We start from the raw sequence: 23,985 nt of genomic DNA on the forward strand, positions 1-23,985 counted from the left end.
CTATAACATGCTCATAGACTAATAATGGAAGGACTGACTCAAAGTCAGTGGGAATCTCTTATCATGGATGGGCATGTACCAGATATTCATTCCCCTCTGGAAGGATGTCACACAAAGCATAAAATACCTTTTTATAAACAGTATCAATGCACCTAGTTGATAGGGTTGCCATCTTACTTTCTTTCTGCAGTTCTGGCCTCTGTGTGTGTGTGTGTGTGTGTGTGTGTGTGTGTGTGTGTGTGTGTGTGTGTGTGTGTGTGTGTGTGTGTGTGTGTGTGTGTGTGTCTGTGTGTTGGGGGGGGGGCTTGAAAATGGTAAATGCATTGATACTTTACAAGAAAAAATATTTTCTGACTTTCCTCTAAATGTCACAGAAATCTTTGATACTACATTTAAGTTATCTTAACATATAAACTATTATAAATAACAATTAAAGCTTTACATTTCAATACTGTGTTGCTGCTTATGTAAATTTGTCAGAAGAGTTGACAATTGCCTTTAAACCCCTGACTGATCTAATGCTTTGTTTTGCTATGAAGGTGGAGTGTTAAGTTCTCCTCCCCTCTGCAATAAAAACAGTGGAAAACACTTCCACAGCTTTATTTCTTTTTTTATATCAGCTGCTGTGTTCCTGACATTAGCTGGATTAATTACCCATCTAAGATTGACAGTAGTCCCTGACAGGGTAAACTACAGATTTAACTGTGTCTATGATATGTCATGCAGGTGGGGATGAATTTCTCTGCAAAGTATGTGAGAAGCTGAGTTTAAAAAAGTAGGTGGTCTTTCCCTTCCTTTGACTCCAGTGCAAGGAAATAAAAGTTTTAAAAAGTACAAGCAGGTTTCTGGTACCTACACAATGCTGGAACCATATTGTACGGAGAAAAGAAACCTAACAATTGGGTTAAACTGTATGAGAGGGCGGAGTTATCCTTTAAGCTAGCACTCACCTTGTCCAGCACATGTGACTTGAAATGTCCAAAGCAGTGTCCATTGTCCTGGAATCTGATGCCAGTTTTAGTATTCCCTCTGGACAGAACAGAATCTAGCACTTTGTAATATATTCCCAGCCATTTTCCCTTTTCTTAAGCCAGACTGCAAGTCACAAACATGCTATGGCATCAAACAATCATTAATTATATGCTGTTGTTTTCAACAGATACTTAAACATCCTTTTATATGATTACTTCAGATATTTTGGGTACCACTTTTGTTCCCCCAAACTTTTAAACAGAAACCACTGAAGCTTTTGTAGATTTTCACAAGGACCTGTCCTTTTCTTCTCTTGGGCATGGTGGTGGTGGTGGTGGTGGGGGGGGGTGTTTAGAGCGAGGAAGAGAAAGTTCAGGAATTTGTTCCATGGTTGATAGGTGAGGAGTAATACTGGGGTGAATACTAGAATGGATGGCTGGACTGAGCGGAGGGATGGGCTAGTAAGCATAAGCGATCTCAGAGTGACAGCAATGCAAATGGACAGGGGGGCTAACATTAGGGAGAAGGAAGGAAGGAGAGGGTGAAAAACGTGTATTTGTGTCAGGGTTATGTATTCACTTCGTACTGCAACAGGGTGGGTGGCAGTTTTGAAGGGGTGCGCATGAACGCTGATTATGGTAAGGTGGATGACTGTTATTGAAAGTGATATTTCATTTGATATTGTCACATATTTTGAATGTAGTACATATGCATTTTACATACTTTTGACTTGAATGGTGTTTACATGTTTGTACTGAACTTACTTTTAAATAATAAAACCTTAAAGTTGGTAAAAAGAATTTAAAAAATGGACAGAATGCTATGAATGGTTTTACATGATTACCTCTCATGCTATTTAGCCTGACAAGCTGTCCTTCATCAGCTGTGATGGTACCGTAGGCACAGAGGACACCACCATGAGAGACATTTCTTGCAGAATTAATCACCCCGTGTTTTTTGCTGCATCTAAGGTAAGTTACTTTTTTTTTTTAATCCACAGTATTGTTGTACACTTCTGTGCACAAATTATGAGCAAATAGATCCTCTTATTTTCTGAAGATTATGAAATGGCACACCATGTGCTTTAGTTGTGGGCTTTCACATTGGTAACAGATTTGAAGATATAAGAGTAATATCACTGACTGGTAAAAAAAAGGCTATCGATATGGCTTAGCTCATACTGTTTGCAAGGCAGTATTTCAACAATGTGAGAAATGTTGCACCTACACACACACACATATCAATAAACACACACACACATCTCAGTAAATACACACATACACACACACATGGATATATATATATATATATATATATATATATATATATATATATATATGTGTATCATTCTCCCTCTCTCTCCCTCTCTCTCTCTCTCTCTATATATATATATATATATATATATATATGTGTGTGTGTGTGTGTGTGTGTGTGTGTGTGTGTGTGTGTGTGTGTGTGTGTGTGTGTGTGTGTGTATATATATATATATATATATACATATATATATATATATATATATATATATATATATATATATATATATATATATATATATATATATATATATATATATATATATATATATATATATATATATATATAGAGAGAGAGAGAGAGAGAGAGCTAGATATAGATATATAAATACATATGTATTCAGTGCGTATAAAAAGTGTACACACCCCTGTTAAAATGCTAGGTTTTTGTGATATAAAAAAAATTAGACCACAATAAATCATTTCAAAACTTTTTCCACCATTAATGTGACCTATAACCTGTACAATTCAATTGAAAAACAAACAAATCTGTTAGGGGAAAAAATATAACAAATGAAAAACGTACAATAAACTGATTGCATAAGTGTGTACGCCCTTAAACTAATACTTTGTTGAAGCACCTTTTGATTTAATTACAGCATTCAGTCTTCTTGAGTAGGAGTCTATCAACATGGCACATCTTGACTTGCCAATATTTGCCCATTCTTCCTTGCAAAAATCACTCCAAATCTGTCAGATTGCGAGGGCATCTCTTGTGAACAGCCTTCTTCCGGTCACCCCACAGATTTTCTATTGGATATAGGTCTGGGCTCTGGCTGGGCCATTCCAAAACTTTAATTCTCTTCTGGTGAAGCCATTCTTTTGTTGATTTGGATGTATGCTTCGGGTCATTGTCATGTTGAAAGGTGAAATTCCTCTTCATCTTCAGCTTTCTAGCAGGTGCCTGAAGGTTTTGGGCCAAAAGTGACTGGTATTTCAAACTGTTCATAATTTCCTCCACCTTCACTAAAGCCCCAGTTCCAGCTGAAGGAAAGCAACCCCAAAGCATGATACTGCCACCACCATGCTTCACCGTGGGGATGGTGTTCTTTTGGTGATGCAAAGTATTGTTTTTGTGCCAAACGTACCTTTTGGAATTGTGGCCAGAAAGTTCAACCTTGGCCTCATCAGACCATAACACGTTTTCCCACATGCTTTTGGGAGAATCGATGTATTGTTTTGCAAATTTTAGCTGGGCCTGGATGTTTTTCTATGTAAGAAAGGCTTCCATCTTGCATCCCTACCCCATAGTCCATGCATATGCAGAATACAGGAGATTGTTGTCACATGTAGTATACAACCTGATTACCAGAGACGAAAGCGTTTAAGTTTGGTAATAAATATTTAGAGCTGTAGGTCTGCTTGTGTTTTTCATTTTTTTTTTTGGATTATTATAAAAATCGTGTTACATGAATATATGAATATATGTTCATTTTTCATATTTCTTTTCGACAACACATACTTCTTTTTAACACACGTTTATCTGTTTTTCTGAATCTTAGTAATACATCTTTTACAAACACAGACTTTGCAGGGTTCATTAAAAGCAGGACAGTGCTTCCTTCAATTCTTATAGCTACATCTTCTGCACGAGACTCAACTTTCCCCGGTATTGATTCCTATTACAGTGTACTGTCATATAACTCTGTTTTTCATACCCATTTATTTTGTAACACATTGACTGTGCTTCCTAGAGATGTGCTATATGCCTTAGCAGGGCCTACAATGTTTACTGGTAATATACTGCGGTGAAAAGCACAGATTAATATACGAATAGTGACAGCATGTGCAACAGAACAGCTAGCTGTACTATGATGCTATAATCAAACCAAAGCTAAACAAAATGCAATTCAGCCAATCACAGCTCAGCAAGCATTATGGTGTGTAGCAAATCAGCAGCCATGCAGTGGCCAAATGCTACTCTCACAATACTGGAAGGCATACTCATTAGCATACATTCCTTGCACCTTCCAATAGCTAGCTCATTAACATAAACCCCATGCACCTTCCTATAGCTAGCTCATTAACATATACCCCATGCACCTTCCTATAGCATATACTATTTATTCATTCTTTTATTCACTCTGTTGATCAGTTTAGTCCCACATGCCACTGCCTTCTTTTCAGGTCAGACCAGAGTGACTAGGGGAAATTTGTCCAGGGCATCAGGGAACTTCCTTTCTTTTTCTATTCAATGGGTGCCGTGGGATCTTTTACAGCCACCTGAGCTACCACCAACTCAGGGAACCTCAGTTTGATGTCTCAAATGAAGGACTGCAGACAAAGGAGTGTAACCTCATACTGCACTATAATGCCAGCACTGGAAATTTAATCCACATAAATAGTATGGGAGTAGAACCCACAGCCTTCTGATTTTCCAGCACCAAAGATGATGCATTTAGTGGTGTTGAGTCACTGACACTGTTGACACTACATACAGCTTCCAGTATCTAGTTCATCAGCATACATCCTTTCTGCTACTCCATCCTCTCCCACATTCCACTATGAGGTCTGTGGCTTACAGAAGGAGCCTTGGGTACCTAAGTTTTATGTTATGTGGGACAGTTAAATTATTTCCATAATAGTTAAATAATTTCTGTGCCACTCACTTTTGGAGGAAGGAGAATAATTGGGTCTGAATTAACTTCCCTCTGAATTTTTTAAGATCTTTTGGTATGTAAAAGGAATGTCTGTGGAGGAATCATAAATTCTAAACTTAGTAAGTGGGTATTGTTGGCCTGAGGCTGAAGATGGGAGGAAGTTTCTATGCTGGACAACCTGCGATGGTGGATGGAGGTGATTTACAATATAGTATTCAGATAGACCGAGTAGTATTAAGTTTGTACATTCCCTTATGGGGGAGGGTGGGCAGTTGACACAATGGAGCATGTCACAGTGCTGCTCACTTATAGGTGAGAGATGCATGAAGCAACATATTTTTGCTTGATAATGTTTGGAAGGCTCCATGATTTTCATTAGAAGCACTGGTGAGTAAAGGGCATATTCAAGCTGGGTTGTAGGACAGTTTTGTAAATAGTCTTTTTCCCTTCTGTAAATAGTTGAGATATTTGATGACAGCCATAAGTGTATAATTAATTTTGTCATTTATGATGTCAACATGCTGGAATAAGTTAAGGCATGAGTATGGTGTTGCCCTTATGTAGCCGTATGAGAGAACGTTTTACTGGCTGTGTATTTTATAGGAGTGATGTAGATAGTGTGGGAAGGTTTGACTAATTTGTGTGCTGCTCCAGAGAATGTGACGTTGTATTTTGGAGATTCATACTTAGATGTTTGCCCTGAAGTCAAGTTTTTAGGTGTTGAAAGATGTTTTGAAGTTCATCCAAGATGCCATTATAATTGCTGCAGAAGTGACAAAAGAAACTGTGTGCATGCAGAATGATGATGATGGAGGTTTTCACACATGCTGAATGATGATGATGAAGGTTTTCATGCATGCACACTGATGATGAAGGTTTTCATGTCATATGGAGAAGAATGGGTGAAAATACCAAAGAGAATAGCTGTCGGGATAGAGGCTTGGAAGAGGAGACACTGATTTGCTGAGATGGTGGGATGGAGATTTTGTATTCAAGAGAAGGATCTGTTGGAGATCTAACTACATGGCCACCATATTGTGAAAGAACTGGATGAGGCTTGGAAATGAAACAGGAATGTGTTATTGCCTGAATCAAAGATTTTGGTGACGTTAACAAAGAAAGCAGTAGTGAGGCTCCTTTGGTTAGTGTCTGTAAGTACAGTGTTCCCAAGGTACTTCAGGGCTTCAGGAATCCATTTTGATGGGAGGAAAGATGCTGTGCTGAAGGCAGTGACCTGATTGTAGATGGAGTTTATAGCAATTTATCCAGGTGTGGCAGGAGTGATACTAGCCTGAAGTCATCCATGGAGGATGGATTGGTGGTTTTATGGATTGCGGTGACTACCAATTTTCCAAAACATTGTGAAATACTTGTATGAATCATAATTTGAAAACATGAGCAGGATTTAGGACATGAGGTCTGTATTTCTTTCAAAACTTAGAGCAAAAACCATCAGACCCAGGATGTAAATCATGTAATGCAGTGTCTTTCTTTGTGGGATTTCTATGGTAATAAAGGGGGTCAGGAAAGGTTGAAATGATTTAGGGTTTTGAGCGTGATTGTAAGGAAGGAACTGGTGAATTCACTTACAGAATTGGAAGCAGTTAAGCTTTGCATTGAGTACTGGGATTTGCCATGGCTGGTAATGCAGTCGACCTCCTTCCAAAACAGTCTAGGGGTGGATAAGGTAGAGATTTGCCAGTTGTGGAAGCAGGGAGCTTAAGTTCTACATCTTTTTCGGCCTCATTTTGTAGTGTGTTGTAGGTAGCTTCATCTTGTGCTGAAAATGTTTCTTTCCAAATGGTCCAGTCCTTGTCTCTCTGAGAAGTTGCTGGATTTGAAGAGCAATCCATAGGAGGTATTAGGTTTTGTGAAGCCTGAATTCATTAGGAAGGAACTGATTTTTTTACAGTGCATTGGACTTTGATGAGGAAAATCGCAGCTTCATTGACACTGAATACTGAGAGAAGCATATGCCAGCTTATATTAATGATAGCAGATTCCACAAGAGTTAAATTGATACTGGTATTTGTATGGAGATGGTGTAATGTAGTATAGGTGGGGTTTTGGGCTTTGTAGTGACTATTATACATGTATACCTGTTGGATATTTGTATATCTAGTACCTTGCTGCTGCTAGTCAAATGATTGTATCTAGTTGACCCATTAATTAATTGGCAAATCATATGGGCAGTGAGAGGAAGTTGAGGTTATGTTTTGTATGGGTGGCAAAGCTGATGTTTTGGTCTCCAACAATTATTGTGTGTGTGTAGAGATCTGTGTGATTACTTAGTGTGTAGAAGGATTTGAAAGTAGGAAAATGAGGTTGGGGTAGATTACTCAGATTGCAAGCTTCAAATTTCAAGACAGTTGATGGAAGATAATTGGGACCCTATCTATCACTGGTGTGTGAGGTTGCAATGGTCCTACAGTGCATGCATGGTGCACTTTATGCACAGTGTACATAAATCCATCACATATACTAGTGCTGAACTTTAGTTTTACACAGTAACATTCCACCAATCAGTGGTCAAAAACTGGTTGAAAAAATGACTGTGTTGCATTGAGAAAACTGTTATCTTTACACGGCATTGCCACACAACTGTCTTCTTTCTTGTTTTCTATAAATTTTCCTATACCCATTGAGTAAAGTAACCTGCACAGCTGCATCTTTCTTTTGAGATTTGTTTTTAACCTGCATAGATTTGCTAAGTGTCTTTATTATGTGCTGGTGCTTTTGAAATGGCATTCAGTGACATACTCTGGGTGATTTGTTATTTGAGCTGTTTAAATTTCACACTGAAGTGATGTCAATGAATCTGAAGTTGAAGAGATATTCCCTAAATTGAATTAAAGACTGAAAAATACATTCAACTGCATATCTTTTCTATAAGTTTTTGTAGTTATTTGTGTTGCTGTCATTTTATGCTGGTATATTTTCCAGATTGCATTCACTGCAACATTTGATGTATTTGCCAAAGCAGCATGGGAGAATACTCTTGTTGTCTCGGCCAATGCCACAAGGTAAGAAGACAGATTTGTGTGTGTGTGTGTGTGTGTGTGTGTGTGTGTGTGTGTGTGTGTGTGTGTGTGTGTGTGTGTGTGCATCAGATGTTAGTACTAATAATGGTCTGATTGTCTCACTAATACAAGCATATTGCTGACAGTGGGTATGATGCAGAGATATTGTATGCCATGCATGCAGCTGGGCCACAGGAAAAGGAATGAAAGATGTCCATACAAAATTCATATAAACACAGTTACAGGTTTTAGTTAACTTTCTGCCTGTGTACACAACATTTATGCAGTGAGAACTGTGGTAATACATAACTACAGTAATACAGTTTGGAATCATCTACCAGCTCAGTTAACATAAAGGGTTATAGCTATGACTATGACCGGGGGACCCAAGTCGGATTAGTGGTTTGGGTGCCTACTGTACTGGCTGAATGAGAAGGATTCAGCCTGTTCACCTTTCTTTATGAATCCACTCTCTGTGGCAGAATCTCTTGTGGAAATTAGAATCAGGTGTGGGCTACAAGGGGGAGCTGGGTCACTCAGGTATGCTGCGTGCAGAGGTGTGCATGCATGCCACAGAAGCCTGTTGTATTAAACCCTTAAGGTAACCATGTGCAGGGATGTGTGATTTAATTAAGGAAAACACCTTACAAGAATGTGGATGCTCAGCTCTCACCCCAGGAAACAAATGGATCTAAGGGCTTCCGTCCAAGGGAGCAAAAGAGTCAATACAGCAACCAGGAGAGAATAAACTGAAGTTAGTGTAAGAGGACTGGAACAAAAAATAATACAATAAAAACAATAACAGATGTACAGTTTAAAGAAGTATACTAAATAATACATAATGTGAAAATATTGGTTAAGAATGGATGCAACCTATACGACAATGATTTAATATTTACAGAAATTTTAGTCAGTTTAGAGAAATTAAAGGTAAGCTAGTATAATACAAATAGGAATTGCAACATGAAGTGGGATGAAAAATAGAGTTATGGCATATTTAGATAGAGTGTGAGGGGAGAGAAATTAATTGAAGTAAGGAAGTTAGTGAAGAAGGTAGTGTAAGGAGGTATGAATAGGTACTTGTTCATATTTACCAATATAGTTTATCCTGGGGTTGAGCAGGAACAGATCCAGATTTTGGCTAGAAAGTCTTTTATAATTGTTTTAAAGGACTGTTGAGAAAGTATTGATCTAAAAGATACAAGTAAGAAGATCCAGACCTTAGCAACATGGTACTAGAATACACCACACCCAGCAGATTTGATAGGTTTGTTGGCAGAGAGGAGTTTTTGGTCTTTGGACAGTAATGACCAAGTGGGAACAATATTTTATGGAATGGTATTTAGTGCTGGACAAGTAGATGGATGCCGGATAATTTCACAGGTGCTGAGAAGGTTGTATATGTTAGTTTGGGTCTATATTATTCATTTCCTTTGAACACCTCTCCATCAACATGAAACTGTCAAAATTCACTTCCTCAAATCGCAGAATTTCTCCCCTCCTAACTATATATATCAACTCTTGAGATCACACTACAATGGGGACAAGGGCAGAGCTGTGGAGTTGGTCAACTACTTCCTTACCTGGGAAAAATTCCATGATTTGTGGAAGTGAATTTCAGTGGTTTCATGTCAATCGAGAAGTGTTTGATTGAAATATCTAACTTTACCTCTTGACAATGCTGTTTCCTGTTTTAATACATCATTCATTAACCTACTAAACAGCTTTGCTCCTCCAAGAACTAAAAGGCGTTAAAACAAAAATTGCCCCCTGGCTCTCCAAAGACACCATAACCAAATACGAACATCTCCACAATAAAGAAAAAACAAATAGCTGATCAAAAATCCTACTACTCCAAACTCCAAAATAATCACAAATCCAATCCCAAAAAGATTTGGAGTAGTATCTCTGCCCTCCTCAGTCCTGGCCAAAATGACAATCCTTGCCCAGATCCTAGCTCTCCAGATGAGCAACTATACAGCCAAACTGGAGGCTGAGCTCTCTCAGCATAGGACACTGGCAGACAGGGCAGAAGGAAGGAAACACACACACTATAGACCCAGTCTCACATCCTCACTGGTGAGATCAGATCACAAACTAATCTAATGGGGAGGTCCTTATCCATACTACCGAAATAAAAGAACAGTAAAAAAACTTCTGAAAGCCAGGCACACTGCTTAAGACAGTGTGGTCTCCTTTAGGTATGTGCCCCGCAGTGATCAAGCTACAGTGATGAACGCTGAATCACTTCACCATGCCTTCTAGGCTGCATGCACCAGCATGTGGATCCCAAGCAAAACAAAGACTCTTTGTGAAGCCTTATCTGCAAAGCCAGAGGATCATAATGGATCTCATAAATAAAAGACATAGGGGGGCAGACTTTGATGGAACCCAGCAGTTTGGCTTTCAAGGCAGATCATGCCTTTTTTTTTTGGTTGACTTTTGACTGTCTGTCAGCCAGCATTTTTGAGAGGAGGCAGTCCATACAGCCTACCCTACCTGTGCGAAGGCTTTGATACAATACCCCACCACTCCAGGTATCAAAAAAAAAAACTCAAAAACTTAACCCACATACATTACATTAAAAGGGGGGTTTACCAACTGGCTGACAGTGACAGAAGAGTCAGGGTCAGAGTTGCAGGCATGTGCTCAACTCAAGCCCTGTCAGGTGTGTCCTACAGGCCTCAGTCCTGTTGGCCCACTCTTTTTTTCTTATCTAAGCAAACACAGGAGGACAAACACAGGAGGAGTTATAGCTGACAAAAGTTTACCAGATGACTACCTGCAAAAAGCCGTGGGTCGAAAACATCCTGACATAGATATCCTTCAGAAGGGTCTCACAGAAATGGATAACTGGTTTGCCAGCCATGAAAGAAAAAGTTATGCCAAGAAATAAAACAAGGTTAATACGGCTACCATATAGGTGGCAATCCACTGACCATAGAAGATCAAATCCACAAGTTATCAGGGACCATGCCCTCGGGCAGATAGCCTAGTATGAACCTATGAACCTATGAACCTATATCACTGCCACCCAATTCAACTCCTTTTTGTAGACTCTATAGCCAAGTTCACCACATCTTTCCCCAACGTTTTAGCACCTACCGCATATCTGTCCCAAAACTCCCCCTCTCTTCCAACCAATTTTATCACCTCCCTCCCTTCACCCTCAAACCCATCCCAGTTAATACCATAAAAAAACTCTTAAAAAATTAAAACCGTGTTCTAATGCCCCAGATAAACTACCCTCCAACTTCCTCAAGCTAGCTGCTGATGGCATAGCTCTGCCCATCTGCATTCTAATCAGTTGTTCCATTCAAGAATCATGTGTACCTCCTCTGGAAAAAAGCCTTTATCATTCCCCTATACAAAGGGGGCAGCAATACTAACATCTCCAATTTCCGTCCAATAGCCTTTTTCTCCCCTATCTCTAAGATTCTTGAAAAGTGTATTCATCTGCAACTCCTACCTTAGTTAATAGACAATCACCTGCTGACACCTACTCAACATGGATTTAGACCAGGACATATCACACCACTGCCCTTCTGTTCTTCTTTGATATTGTCAACCAGGCTTGTGACTCAGGCAATATAGTAGCTACCCTTCTCCTTGACTTATCCAAAGCTTTCGACACCGATTCCCAACACTTACTCCTGCCCCAGCTGTCCCATCTCAACCTTCTCCCCTACCACAAACTGGTTTTCCAGTTACATCTAAAACTGTCAACAGGCCATCAAGTGGAAAAATTGTACCACTTCCTACTTTCGTACTCCAACAGGCATACCCCAAGACTCTGTCCTGGGTCACCTACTATTTAACATCTTTATTAGCAACTTCTATCAATGTCTCCCAAATGCCAAACTTTTCCAATATGGAGATGACTTCACCATTATTTGCTCTGCCAAATCTCTCCCCATACTCATGCAAATAACTCAGGACAGCTTCATCAGCATTGAAACTTGGTTGCTAAACAATCACCTAGCTCTCAATGCAACCAAGACTAAATTCATGATATTTATCCCTTCAAACAATACCAAAACTGACAAGAACTCCTTCTCTATAGTCATCCATAAGAAGAGTCCCATTGAAATATTTCCCCATACTAAGCTAGTAGGTGTCCTTATCAATGAATAACTAAACTCTGACACCCACCTACAAACTAACATCAAGAAAATCCGACAGAAGCTCGGGCTCTATCGACACAATCATTACATCACCCCATCAGCCAAGCATACCCTTGCTGTCACGTACCTCCTTCCCTCTGATATGTATGGTGCCCCTCTCCTAACTAACCACTATCCTACCTAAAGACTAAACTTGACTCCTGTTACAGTAAAATCTCTAAGTTTGCAACCAGCTCCAAGTCTTATTCGCACAACTGTGATGCCCTACACTCCTTGAAATGGCTAGAACTCTCCAACTATTTCTCTTACATTCAACTCTCAACTGTACATAAACTTGTTTTCAGGCCCTCTAACTGTCCTCTCTCCTCCATCCTCACCCTGTATATTGCTGATAGATCACTCAGATCCAAAAATCAACTGTCCTTGAAGTATACAAACCCATACGAATGCCTGGGCAATTTCTATTGTTATTTTCCCTAGCATGCAAATGGAAGTCACTCCCACCCCACAGTTGAATTACCCAGAACCACTCTTGTTTTAAGACTTTGCTTCATTCCTATCTCTCAACTAAGTGGGAATGCTGCTGGCCTCACCCTTCCTAACTTCCACCTACCTCACCCCTACCCCCTTCTAGCTTTCCTTCACTAATTTAACCCTAACACCTGCTACGCACATCTCACCACCTCCTTACTATTTGTCTTACTATGACAACTCCTGTTATGTCTTAGTTAGTATAGGCATCTGCATACCGTAAACTACAAAACGCTTTGTTATCCCAAGTACTCGCAGAAATGCTTCTCATGCCATTTACCACAATAAGTTTTTATTATTATCATCATTGCTTCTATGTTTTATATAATGTAATATTTTTGTTAGCTTTAATAGTTTTTTTTAAATATTGTAATATTGTTTCTGGAGCTTTTCTCCCTGGGCCTCCATTGAAAAAGAGCTCTCTTAGGCCCAATGGACTTTCTCAGTTAACAAACTACAAATAAATAAATTTTAAAAATCTTTTCACGTTGTAATATAAACCCATTAGTTCATAGGTCAGTATTAGCCAATCTAGGCTTTTTAGTGTTATACATTGTTAGGTTCCGAATGGGGTATTATTACATTAGTGCATTATGACTGTGTTGCCTTAGCACATTATTACTGTATACCATCAATACACTATTACACTGTAGCATCCATCTATTATTACAATGTAGCATTATTACAGTATTATAAAGTAGCACCAGCACACTATTATAGTACAGCATAAGTATATTTTTATAATCTAGCGTTAGTGCATTATTACATTGTAGCATTAGTATATTATTACAGTCTAGCAGTTGTATATTATTACAATGAAGCATTAGTACATTATTACAATGTAGCATTAGTATATTATTATGATGCATTAGTACAGTATTACAGTGTAGCATTAGTGCACCATTACAATTAGCATAAGTACAATGTTGTTATGTAGCATCAGTATACTACAAAGCAGCATTAGTACACTAGTATACTATTAAAAAGCAACATTAGTACATTATTACAGTTTATCATTAGTACATTATTGCAATATAGTGTTACTATATTATTACATTGTAGTATTAATACAAAATTACAATCCAGCTTTATTATATTATTGCAATGTATCATTAGAACACTTATTACAGTGTAGTTTTAGTTCATTATTACAGTGCAGCACTAGCATACAGCTACAATGTAGCAATAGTACATTATTACAGTGTGGTCTCCTTTAAGGCCCCGAGCCGGTAAACATTACTCAAACCGCTGAATCACTTACAAATGCCTTCTACCAGCACCTGCAGGCTGCATGGATCAGGCAATCCCAAGCAAAACAAAGACTCTTTGTACCAAAGGCAAGCATCCAGTCTGGTGGACCCCAGCCATAAACAAACTCTACAACAAAAGGAGAAAGCTACTACAAGATAGAGCAAAATCATTAAAAGGTAAGTAAGCCCTGATCACTATAAGTAAAAAGCTAAGAGCTCTCATAAAATCATCCAAAGCTAATTTTGAGAGAAAAATAGCTAAGGACTCTAAAGACAACCATAAGGCATTCTTTAGCTATGTCAGAAACCTAGGAGGAAACTCCCAGATATGCTCAGAATTAGTTCAAAATGATGTGAAGATTACTGATCCTACAGACATTGCCAACATACTGGCTGACAGGTTCAGTGCAAACTTCTCCCCCTCCCCAAAGGAGAGATATCTATACCAAACAATTTGTAGCCCCCCAAACATCTCTGCTCCCAGGTGAGAACTGCTTTCTCAAGGCAAAACACAGCATCATGGGACCTGATGGTGTCCTGGCTGTATTATCCCACGAACTCAATGAGAATTAAACCCGCAGTTAGGACAGCTGTTTTAATCTTAGTCTCACCTCGGATCATTACCCAGGAGTGGCGCACAACAACTGTGGTCCCTTCACAAAGGTGCCTCCACCACGACCCTGGAAATTACCGTCCCATTAGCTTGACAAGCCTTATCTGCAAAGTCATGGAGGATCATAATGGATCTCATAAATAAAGACATAGGGAATTTGCAGACTTTGGATCCATCCCAGTTTGGCTTTGTCAAAGGCAGATCATGCCTTTTAAACTTGGTTGACTTTTTGAAACAGTCACCAAGGCCATTGATGAGGAAAGGCAGTCCATACAGCCTACCTAGACCTGGCGAAGGCTTTGATACAATACCCCACTCAGGTATCATTGAAAAACTCATCAACTTAAATGTAAACCCATACATTACAAGATGGGTTGCAAACTGGCTGAGTGACAGAACCCACAGGGTCAGAGTTGCTGGCGCCATGTCAGACTCAAAGCCTGTCACAAGTGGTGTCCCACAGGGCTCAGTCCTGGGCCCACTCTTGTTTGGCATCTACTTTTCTGAAGTACAAGCAAACACAGGAGGGTTATGGCTGACAAAGTTTGCAGATGACTGCAAACTGGGCGTGAAAACACATCTGACACAGATATCCTTCAGAAGGGTCTCACAGAAATGGATAACTGGTGCCAGAGCCATGGCCTAAAGTTAAATGCCAAGAAATGCATAGTCATACCCTTCGGGAAAAACAAGGTTACCCCTAGCTACCATATAGGTGGCAATCCACTGATCACAGAAGAAGTTATCAGGGACCTGGGGACCCAGGTTGACAGTAGCCTTTCATTCGACACTCATATTGCTAAAGTAGTTAGGAAGACCTTCTACATTGCCCACCTTATCATGAAGGGATTCACATCTAGATCAAGGGAGGTCATAGTCTCCTATACTCGTCACTCATCAGACCAATGATTGAGTACAATGCCCCATTCGGAATGTATCTGACCCGACACTTGCAGCAGCTGGAGAGGCCACAAAAGTTCCTCACCAAAAGGATGGCCAAAAATCTCATGTCCCTGAAGAATAGTACCCCCCCCCCCCCCCCCCCCCCCCCCCCCGGGGTGCACATCTCACCACCTCCTTACTATTTGTCTTACTATGACAACTCCTGTTATGTCTTAGTTAGTATAGGCATCTGCATACCGTAAACTACAAAACGCTTTGTTATCCCAAGTACTCGCAGAAATGCTTCTCATGCCATTTACCACAATAAGTTTTTATTATTATCATCATTGCTTCTATGTTTTATATAATGTAATATTTTTGTTAGCTTTAATAGTTTTTTTAAATATTGTAATATTGTTTCTGGAGCTTTTCTCCCTGGGCCTCCATTGAAAAAGAGCTCTCTTAGGCCCAATGGACTTTCTCAGTTAACAAACTACAAATAAATAAATTTAAAAAATCTTTTCACGTTGTAATATAAACCCATTAGTTCATAGGTTAGTATTAGCCAATCTAGGCTTTTTAGTGTTATACATTGTTAGGTTCTGAACTGGGTATTATTACATTAGTGCATTATGACTGTGTTGCCTTAGCACATTATTACTGTATACCATCAATACACTATTACACTGTAGCATCCATCTATTATTACAATGTAGCATTATTACAGTATTATAAAGTAGCACCAGCACACTATTATAGTACAGCATAAGTATATTTTTATAATCTAGCGTTAGTGCATTATTACATTGTAGCATTAGTATATTATTACAGTCTAGCAGTTGTATATTATTACAATGAAGCATTAGTACATTATTACAATGTAGCATTAGTATATTATTATGATGCATTAGTACAGTATTACAGTGTAGCATTAGTGCACCATTACAATTAGCATAAGTACAATGTTGTTATGTAGCATCAGTATACTACAAAGCAGCATTAGTACACTAGTATACTATTAAAAAGCAACATTAGTACATTATTACAGTTTAGCATTAGTACATTATTGCAATATAGTGTTACTATGTTATTACATTGTAATATTAATACAAAATTACAATCCAGCTTTATTATATTATTGCAATGTATCATTAGAACACTTATTACAGTGTAGTTTTAGTTCATTATTACAGTGTAGCACTAGCATACAGCTACAATGTAGCAATAGTACATTATTACAGTGTAGCATTAAAACACTTATTACAATGCAACATTAGTTCATTATTACATTGTAGCACTAGCTCACTATTACAATGTAGCTTTAGTACATTATTAGAGTATAACATTTAATACATTATTACATTATAGCATTAGTAGATTATTACAGTTTAGCATTCATGTGTTATTACAGTGTAACATTGGTAATGTAGCATTATTCTATTATTACAATGTAGCATTAGTGCATTATTACAATGAAGCATTATTATACTACTGCAAAGTAGCATTCGTATATTATTGCATTAAAGCATTAGAACATTATTACAGAATAGCATTAGTGAGCCATTATAATTTAGCATTAGTACAATGTTGTATGTAGCATCAGTATATTATTACAAAGCAGCATTAGTGCATTAGTATACTATTAGAAAGTATCATTTGTGTATTATTTCATTAAAGCATTAGAACATTATTACAGAATAGCATTAGTGACCCATTATAATTTAGCATAAGTACAATGTTGTTATGTAGCATCAGTATATTATTACAAAGCAGCATTAGTGCATTAGTATACTATTAGAAAGTATCATTTGTGTATTATTGCATTAAAGCATTAGAACATTATTACAGAATAGCATTAGTGACCCATTATAATTTAGCATAAGTACAATGTTGTATGTAGCATCAGTATATTATTACAAAGCGGCATTAGTGCATTAGTATATTATTACAAAGCAGCATTAGTGCATTAGTATATTATTACAAAGCAGCATTAGTGCATTAGTATATTATTACAAAGCAGCATTAGTGCATTAGTATACTATTAGAAAGTAGCATGAGTACATTATTACAGTTTAACATGAGGACATTATTACAATGTAGAATTAACATATTATTATATTGTAGCATTAGTACACTACAATGTGGCATTAGTATATTTTGGGTCTATATTAGATCATCGAAATGGCAGAATTTCGAATGATCGAATATCGAACCCAATATCGCAAATGCTGAAAACAGCGAAGCTGCACAAAACCAAATTCTTTCCTAGGGAAAGAATTCGGTTGGCCATTGTTGTGGCATCGCTGTTTTCAGCGATGTGGCGGAAATTTACAGGTTGGGTTAAGGTAAGTGTGTGATTATGCGGACGTTTGGGTTAGGGTGTGGGTTGGGTGAGTTAGGGTTAGGGCGTGGGTCAGGTAAGTGTGCGATTGTGACAGCATTTGGGGTTACGGGTGGGTTAAGTGAGTTAGGGTTAGGGCGCGGGTGAGGTAAATGTGCGATAGTGACGGATCTTAGGATTAGGGTCTGGGTTAAGGTAAGTGGATAGATAGTAGTGTATGTGTAGTGTAGTGTAGGGTTAGATGTAACTTTTAAATGTATGTGTGTGGATTGCTGCTTTTTAGTGTGCATGTGGTGTGTGTGTGTTTCTGGGAACAACAAATTTTTCCCTGGGACAAAATTCACTGTTTTGAGATTTTCATATTGTTAGGGTTTGGGTTTTGCAGTTTAACGTTACGGCATTCAATAATGAGTTGTTTCAATGATCTGATATAGACCCATATATTTTTACAATGTATCAGAACACATTACAATGTACTGTTAGTCTATTATTACAGTGAAGCATTAGTACATTATCACTGTGTAACATTTAATACATTGTTACAATGTAACATTAGTTTGTTATTGCATTGCAGCATTAGTACAATATTACAATGTAACATTAGTGTATTATTACATTGAAGCATTAAGATATTATTACATTGTAGCATTAGTACACTATTACAATTTAGCATAAATACAATGTTATTATGTAGCATTAGTAAACTATTAAAAAGTAGTATTAGTACATTATTACAGTTTAGCATGTAGCATTATTTATTTATGTATTTACATGTATTGACCGGGAGTGTCCGACTGGACGTAGGTCCATTTTTAGCGGAGGCCTGGGGAGAAAAGCTCCACATTTAAAATATACAGATGGTAGTTACATTGTATTTACATAGCAATTAACAATTTGATCAACATAGCAATTAATTATAAACATAGTACAGATGAAGAACATAGTACATCAGTAGACAACTAGAATCTTTATCATCTGCGAAGTACATACCAGACATTAACAATTGTTACAATAAGAAGTTCCTGCTGTATAATAAGTAGCTAGGCTTATGAGCATCCGAGCTTGCTATAATCAAGGTAGTTAGTGGAGTGGAAAGAAAGGTAGTGGGTTGATGGGGTGGGTGATATTAGAGGGGGAGTTGCAAGGGCATAGCCAGCATGTTTTTAGGTGCGCATTTAGCAAAGTTTTGAAGTGGGTGCATGATGGTATGGAGGTAATTGTGGGTGGGAGGAAGTTCCATAATTTGGCTATGGCACAAGAGAATAGTGCTTCACCAGCAGAGTTATTGGCTTTAGTGACCTGCAAGTGATTTTTGTTGCTGGATCTTAGTGGTCTGTTGGTGTGATAGGGTTGGAGTAGATTCTGGAGGGATGGAACTTTTAGCGGATGATTTACTAGTTTGTTGGCGAGTATGAGTTGATACCATTGAAGGAGGTGAGGGAGTTCAAGCCAGCCCAGTCCAGCAAGTGAGAGATAGTGGTGACTATGGTAGGATGCCCCTGTGGCAAATTTGGCAATTTTGTTGTAGCAGATCTCTAGCTTGTTTAGATCGCATTGCCTTAGGTTGGTATATATTGGAGAGGCATAAAGTAGGGTGGAGATAAGGTGAGAATTTGCTACTGAAATCTTATATAATATATAGTATCTTTTATAGCATTAGTATAGTATTGCAATGCATCACTAGAACACTTATTCAGGAAGGGCATCTGGTGTAAAACCTTTGCCAAATGACATATGCGGGCAACAATACAGATTTCCATACCAGATAAGTCAAGGCCTGGGTTACCAATGACTGCCATCAGTACTGCTAGGTGACAGGGTGTTGGTGGAAATTGGGCTACTGTTGGCTGAAGGAGAAGAAGATGGGGAAGGCATGCCCAGAGCCAGGAAGAAAAGAGGAAGGTTAGGAGTGTGATAGTGAGGACAGGAACTTTGAATATTGGTAGTATGATTGGTATAGGGAGAGAGAGATCGCTGATATATTGCACGTGCAAGAGAACAGATGGAAGGGGAGTAAGGCCAGGTGTATCAGAGGGGGGCTCAATTTGTTCTATCATGGTGTGGATGGGAGGAGAAAATAGAGGTTATCCTGAAGGAACAGTATGCCAAGAATGTTTTAGAGGTGAAAAGAGTGTCAGACAGAGTGATGTTTATGAAGCTGAAAACTGATGGTGTGATGATGAATGTTGTTAGTGCGTATGCTCAGCAAACTGGGTATGAGATGGATGAGAAAGGAACATTTTGGAGTTGGATGAAGTGGTGGTGAGTGTACCCAAGGTTGAGAAAATGGTGATTGGAGCTGATTAAAATGGAAATGTTAGTGAAGGGAACAGAAGGGATGAGGAAATAATGGGTAGATATGGTGTTAAGGAGAGGAATGCAGAAGGTCAGATGACAGTGGATTTTGTGAAAAGGATGGACATGGCTGTGGTAGATACATATTTTAAGAAAAAGGAGGAGCATAGGGTGATGTACGAGAGTGGAGGAAGATTCACACAGATGGAGTATTTCCTGTGTAGAAAGGCCAGTCTAAAGATGATTGGAGACTGCAAAGTGGTGACAGGGGAAAGTGTAGTTAGGCAGCATAGAATGATGGTCTGTAGGATGAGGTGGGAGATCAAGAAGAGGAGGATGAGTGTGAGGGCATTGCCAAGGATCAAATGATGGAAGATGAAAAAGTGTGATTGTGAGGTGGAGTTTAGGGAACAGTTAAGATAGGCACTGGGTGGCAATGAAGAATTACTGAATAGCTGGGTAACTACAGCAGAGCTATTAAAGGAGGAGGGTGCTTGGTGTGACATCTGGACAGAGGAAGGAGGACAAGGAGGCCTGGTGGTGGAATGAGGAACTACAGGAGAGTATACAGAGGAAGGAGAGCAAGGAGAACTGGTGATGGAATGAGGAACTAGAGGAGAGTATACAGAGGAAGGAGAACAAGGGGACCTGGTGATGGAATGAGGAAGTACAGGAGAGTATACAGAGGAAGGAGAACAAGGAGACCTGGTGATGGAATGAGGAAGTACAGGAGAGTATACAGAGGAAGGAGAACAAGGAGTCCTGATGATGGAATGAGGAAGTACAGGAGAGTATATAGAGGAAGGAGAACAAGGAGACCTGGTGGTGGAATGAGGAAGTACAGGAGAGTATATAGAGGAAAGAGAACAAGGAGACCTGGTGGTGGAATGAGGAAGTACAGGAGAGTATATAGAGGAAGGAGAACAAGGAGACCTGGTGGTGGAATGAGGAAGTACAGGAGAGTATACAGAGGAAGGAGAACAAGGAGACCTGGTGGTGGAATGAGGAAGTACAGGAGAGTATATAGAGGAAGGAGAACAAGGAGACCTGGTGGTGGAATGAGGAAGTATAGGAGAGTATATAGAGAAGGAGAACAAGGAGACCTGGTGGTGGAATGAGGAAGTGCAGGAGAGTATATAGAGGAAGGAGAACAAGGGGGCCTGGTGGTGGAATGAGGAAGTACAGGACAGTAAACAGAGGAAGGAGAACAAGGACATCTGGACAGAGGAAGGAGAACAAGGAGAACTGGTGGTGGAATGAGAAAGTACAGGAGAGTATGCAGAGGAAGAGGCTGGTGAAGAAGAAGTGGGATTGTCAGAGAGATGAAAAAAGTAGACAGGAGTATAAGGCAATGAGCCATATGGTGAAGCGAGAGGTAGTGAAGGCTAAGGATAAGGTGCATGGAGAGTTGTATGAAAGGCTGGGCACTAAGTAGGGAGGAAAAGGACCTGTACAGATTGGCTAGGCAGAGGGACCGAGCTGGAAAAGATGTGCAGCAGATAAGGGTGATAAAGGATAATGAGGTAAACATACTCACAAGCGAGGAGAGTGTGTTGAGCAGATGGAAATAGTACTTTGAGGGGTTGATGAATGAAGAGAATGAGAGAGAGAGAGAGAGAGAAGGTTGGATGATGTGTAGATAGTAAATCGGGAAGTGCAAGTGATTAGCAATGAGGAAGTAAGGATAGCTATGAAGAGGCTGAAGAATGAAAAGGCTCTTGGTACAGATGACATACCTGTGGAAAGCATGGAGGTGTTTAGGAGAGATGGCAGTGGAATTTTTAACCAGATTGTTTAATGAAATTTTGGACAGTGAGAGGATGCCTGAGGAGTTGAAAAGACATGTTTTGGTACAAATTTTTAAGAATTCGGGTGATGTGCAGAACTGTAGTAACTACAGAGGGATAAAATTGATCAGTCACAGCATGAGGTTATGGGAAAGAGTAGTGGAAGCTAGGTTAAGAAGGACATGATGATTAGTGATCAGCAGTATGGTTTCATGCCAGGAAAGATCACTACAGATGCAATGTTTGCTTTGAGAGTGTTGATGGAAAAGTTTAGAGAAGTTCAGAAGGAGTTCCGTTGTGTCTTTGTGGACTTAGAGAAAGCATGTGACAGGATGCCTAGAGTCGAGTTGTGATATTGTATGAGGAAGTCGGGAGTGGCAGAGAAATATGTAAGAGTCATGCAGGATATGTAAGAGGCTAGTGTGACAGTGGTGAGGTCTGTGGTAGGAGTGACAGATGTGTTTAAGGTGGAGGTGGGATTACATCAAGGATCAGCTCTGAGCCCTTTCTTATTTGCAATGGTGATTGACAGATTGACAGACGAGATTAGACAGGAGTCCTCGTGGACTATGATGTTTGCAGATGACATTGTCATCTGTAGTGAGAGTAGGGAACAGGTTGAGGAGACCCTGGAGAGATGGCGATATGCTCTAGAGAGAAGAAGAATGAAGGTCAGCAGGACTGAGACAGAATATGTGTATGAATGAGAGGGAGGATAGAGGAATGGTGAGAATGCAGGGAGTAGAGTTGGCAAAGGTGGATGAGTTTAAATACTTGGGATCAACAGTTCAGAGTAATGGCGAGTGTAGAAGAGAGTACAGGCAGGGTGGAGTAGGTGGATAAGAGTGTCAGGAGTGATTTGTGATAGACGGGTACCAGTAAGAGTGAAAGGGAAGGTCTACAAGAGGGTAGTGAGACCAGCTATGTTATATGGTTTGGAGACGGTGGCATAGACAAAAAGGCAGGAGTCAGAGCTGGAGGTGGCAGAGTTAAAGATGTTAAGATTTGCATTAGGTATGACAAGGTTGGTCAGGATTAGGAATCAATATATTAGAGAGTCGGCTCAGGTTGGATGGTTTGGGAGGCAAAGCCAGACAGGAGGAATTGTGTTGGTTTGGACATGTGCTGAGGAGGGATGCTGGGTATACTGGGAAAAAAATGCTAAGGTTGGAGTTGCCAGGTAAGAGGAAAAGAGAAAGGCCTAAGATAAGAATTGGGGAGGTGGCAAAAGAGGACATGCAGGTGGTTGGTGTGAAAGAGCAAGATGCAGAGGACAGGAAGAAATGGAAACAGATGATCCACTGTGGTGACCCCTAACAGGAACAGCCAAGAGCAGAAGAAAAAGAAGATCACTAGAACATTTATTACAATACAGCATTAGTTCATTACATTGTAGAACTAGTTCACTATTATAACGTAACAGCAGTACATTACGGTTTAGCATTAGTACATTATTTCAATGAAGTACTACTGTATTATTACATTATAACATTAGTGCATTACTACAATGAAGCATCAGTACACTATTACAATGTAACATTAGCATCTTAATACATTGAAGTATTAAGACATTATTACAATGTAGCATTAGTACACCATTACAATGTAGCATAACTGCAATGTTATTATGTAGCATTAGTATAGTATTACAGAGCAGGATTTGCACATTACTATTAGAAGCATCATTACTACATTATTACAGTTAATCATTAATATATTATTATAATGCAACATTAATATATTATTACATTGTAGTATTAGTATAGTCTTTCATTAGAACACTTATTACAATGTTGCATTAGTTCATTATTACATGTAGCACAATCACATTATTAACAATGTAGCATTCATATATGAATACATTGCAGTGTTAGTACAATATTACAATGTATCATTAGTATATTATTACAATGTATCATAAGAACACACACACATATATATATATATTTATATATATATATATATATATATATATATATATATATATATATAAAATAAAGATTACAGCAGGTCTATAGAAAATATGTTAGAAGACAACACTACATACAAAAAAGTTGATTTAACATATATAAAAAAACTGTTATTTAAAAGTAGATACGGCTCTTTTTGACATGTTTTGTCAGGGTGAAATAGATCTTCAAAGTTACACCTATTTACAAGTTGAATTTCCAGAAATGGCAGTTATGTTTGGAATCCATAAAGTACAAAAATACAGAAAAAAAATCCTCCTTTTAGACGTGTTATATCTGCAGGCAAG

The 23,985-nt window shown here is 38.8% G+C and overlaps 1 protein-coding gene across 1 annotated transcript in view; it reads left to right on the plus strand.

Annotated features, from left to right (window-relative positions):
* The window catches only part of LOC122814496 (integrin alpha-M-like), a 935,681-nt gene that overhangs the window by 763,299 nt on the left and 148,397 nt on the right, over positions 1 to 23,985 (plus strand). Inside the window, exons 22-23 of the mRNA XM_044087070.1 lie at positions 1,833 to 1,943; positions 7,829 to 7,908. Of these exons, the coding sequence (XP_043943005.1) occupies positions 1,833 to 1,943; positions 7,829 to 7,908 (191 nt within the window). The remainder of the gene's footprint in view (positions 1 to 1,832; positions 1,944 to 7,828; positions 7,909 to 23,985) is intronic.

This window comes from Protopterus annectens, chromosome 10.part0 (genome assembly GCF_019279795.1).
Source record: "Protopterus annectens isolate FY-2018-M chromosome 10.part0, PAN1.0, whole genome shotgun sequence".
NCBI lineage: Eukaryota > Metazoa > Chordata > Ceratodontiformes > Protopteridae > Protopterus > Protopterus annectens.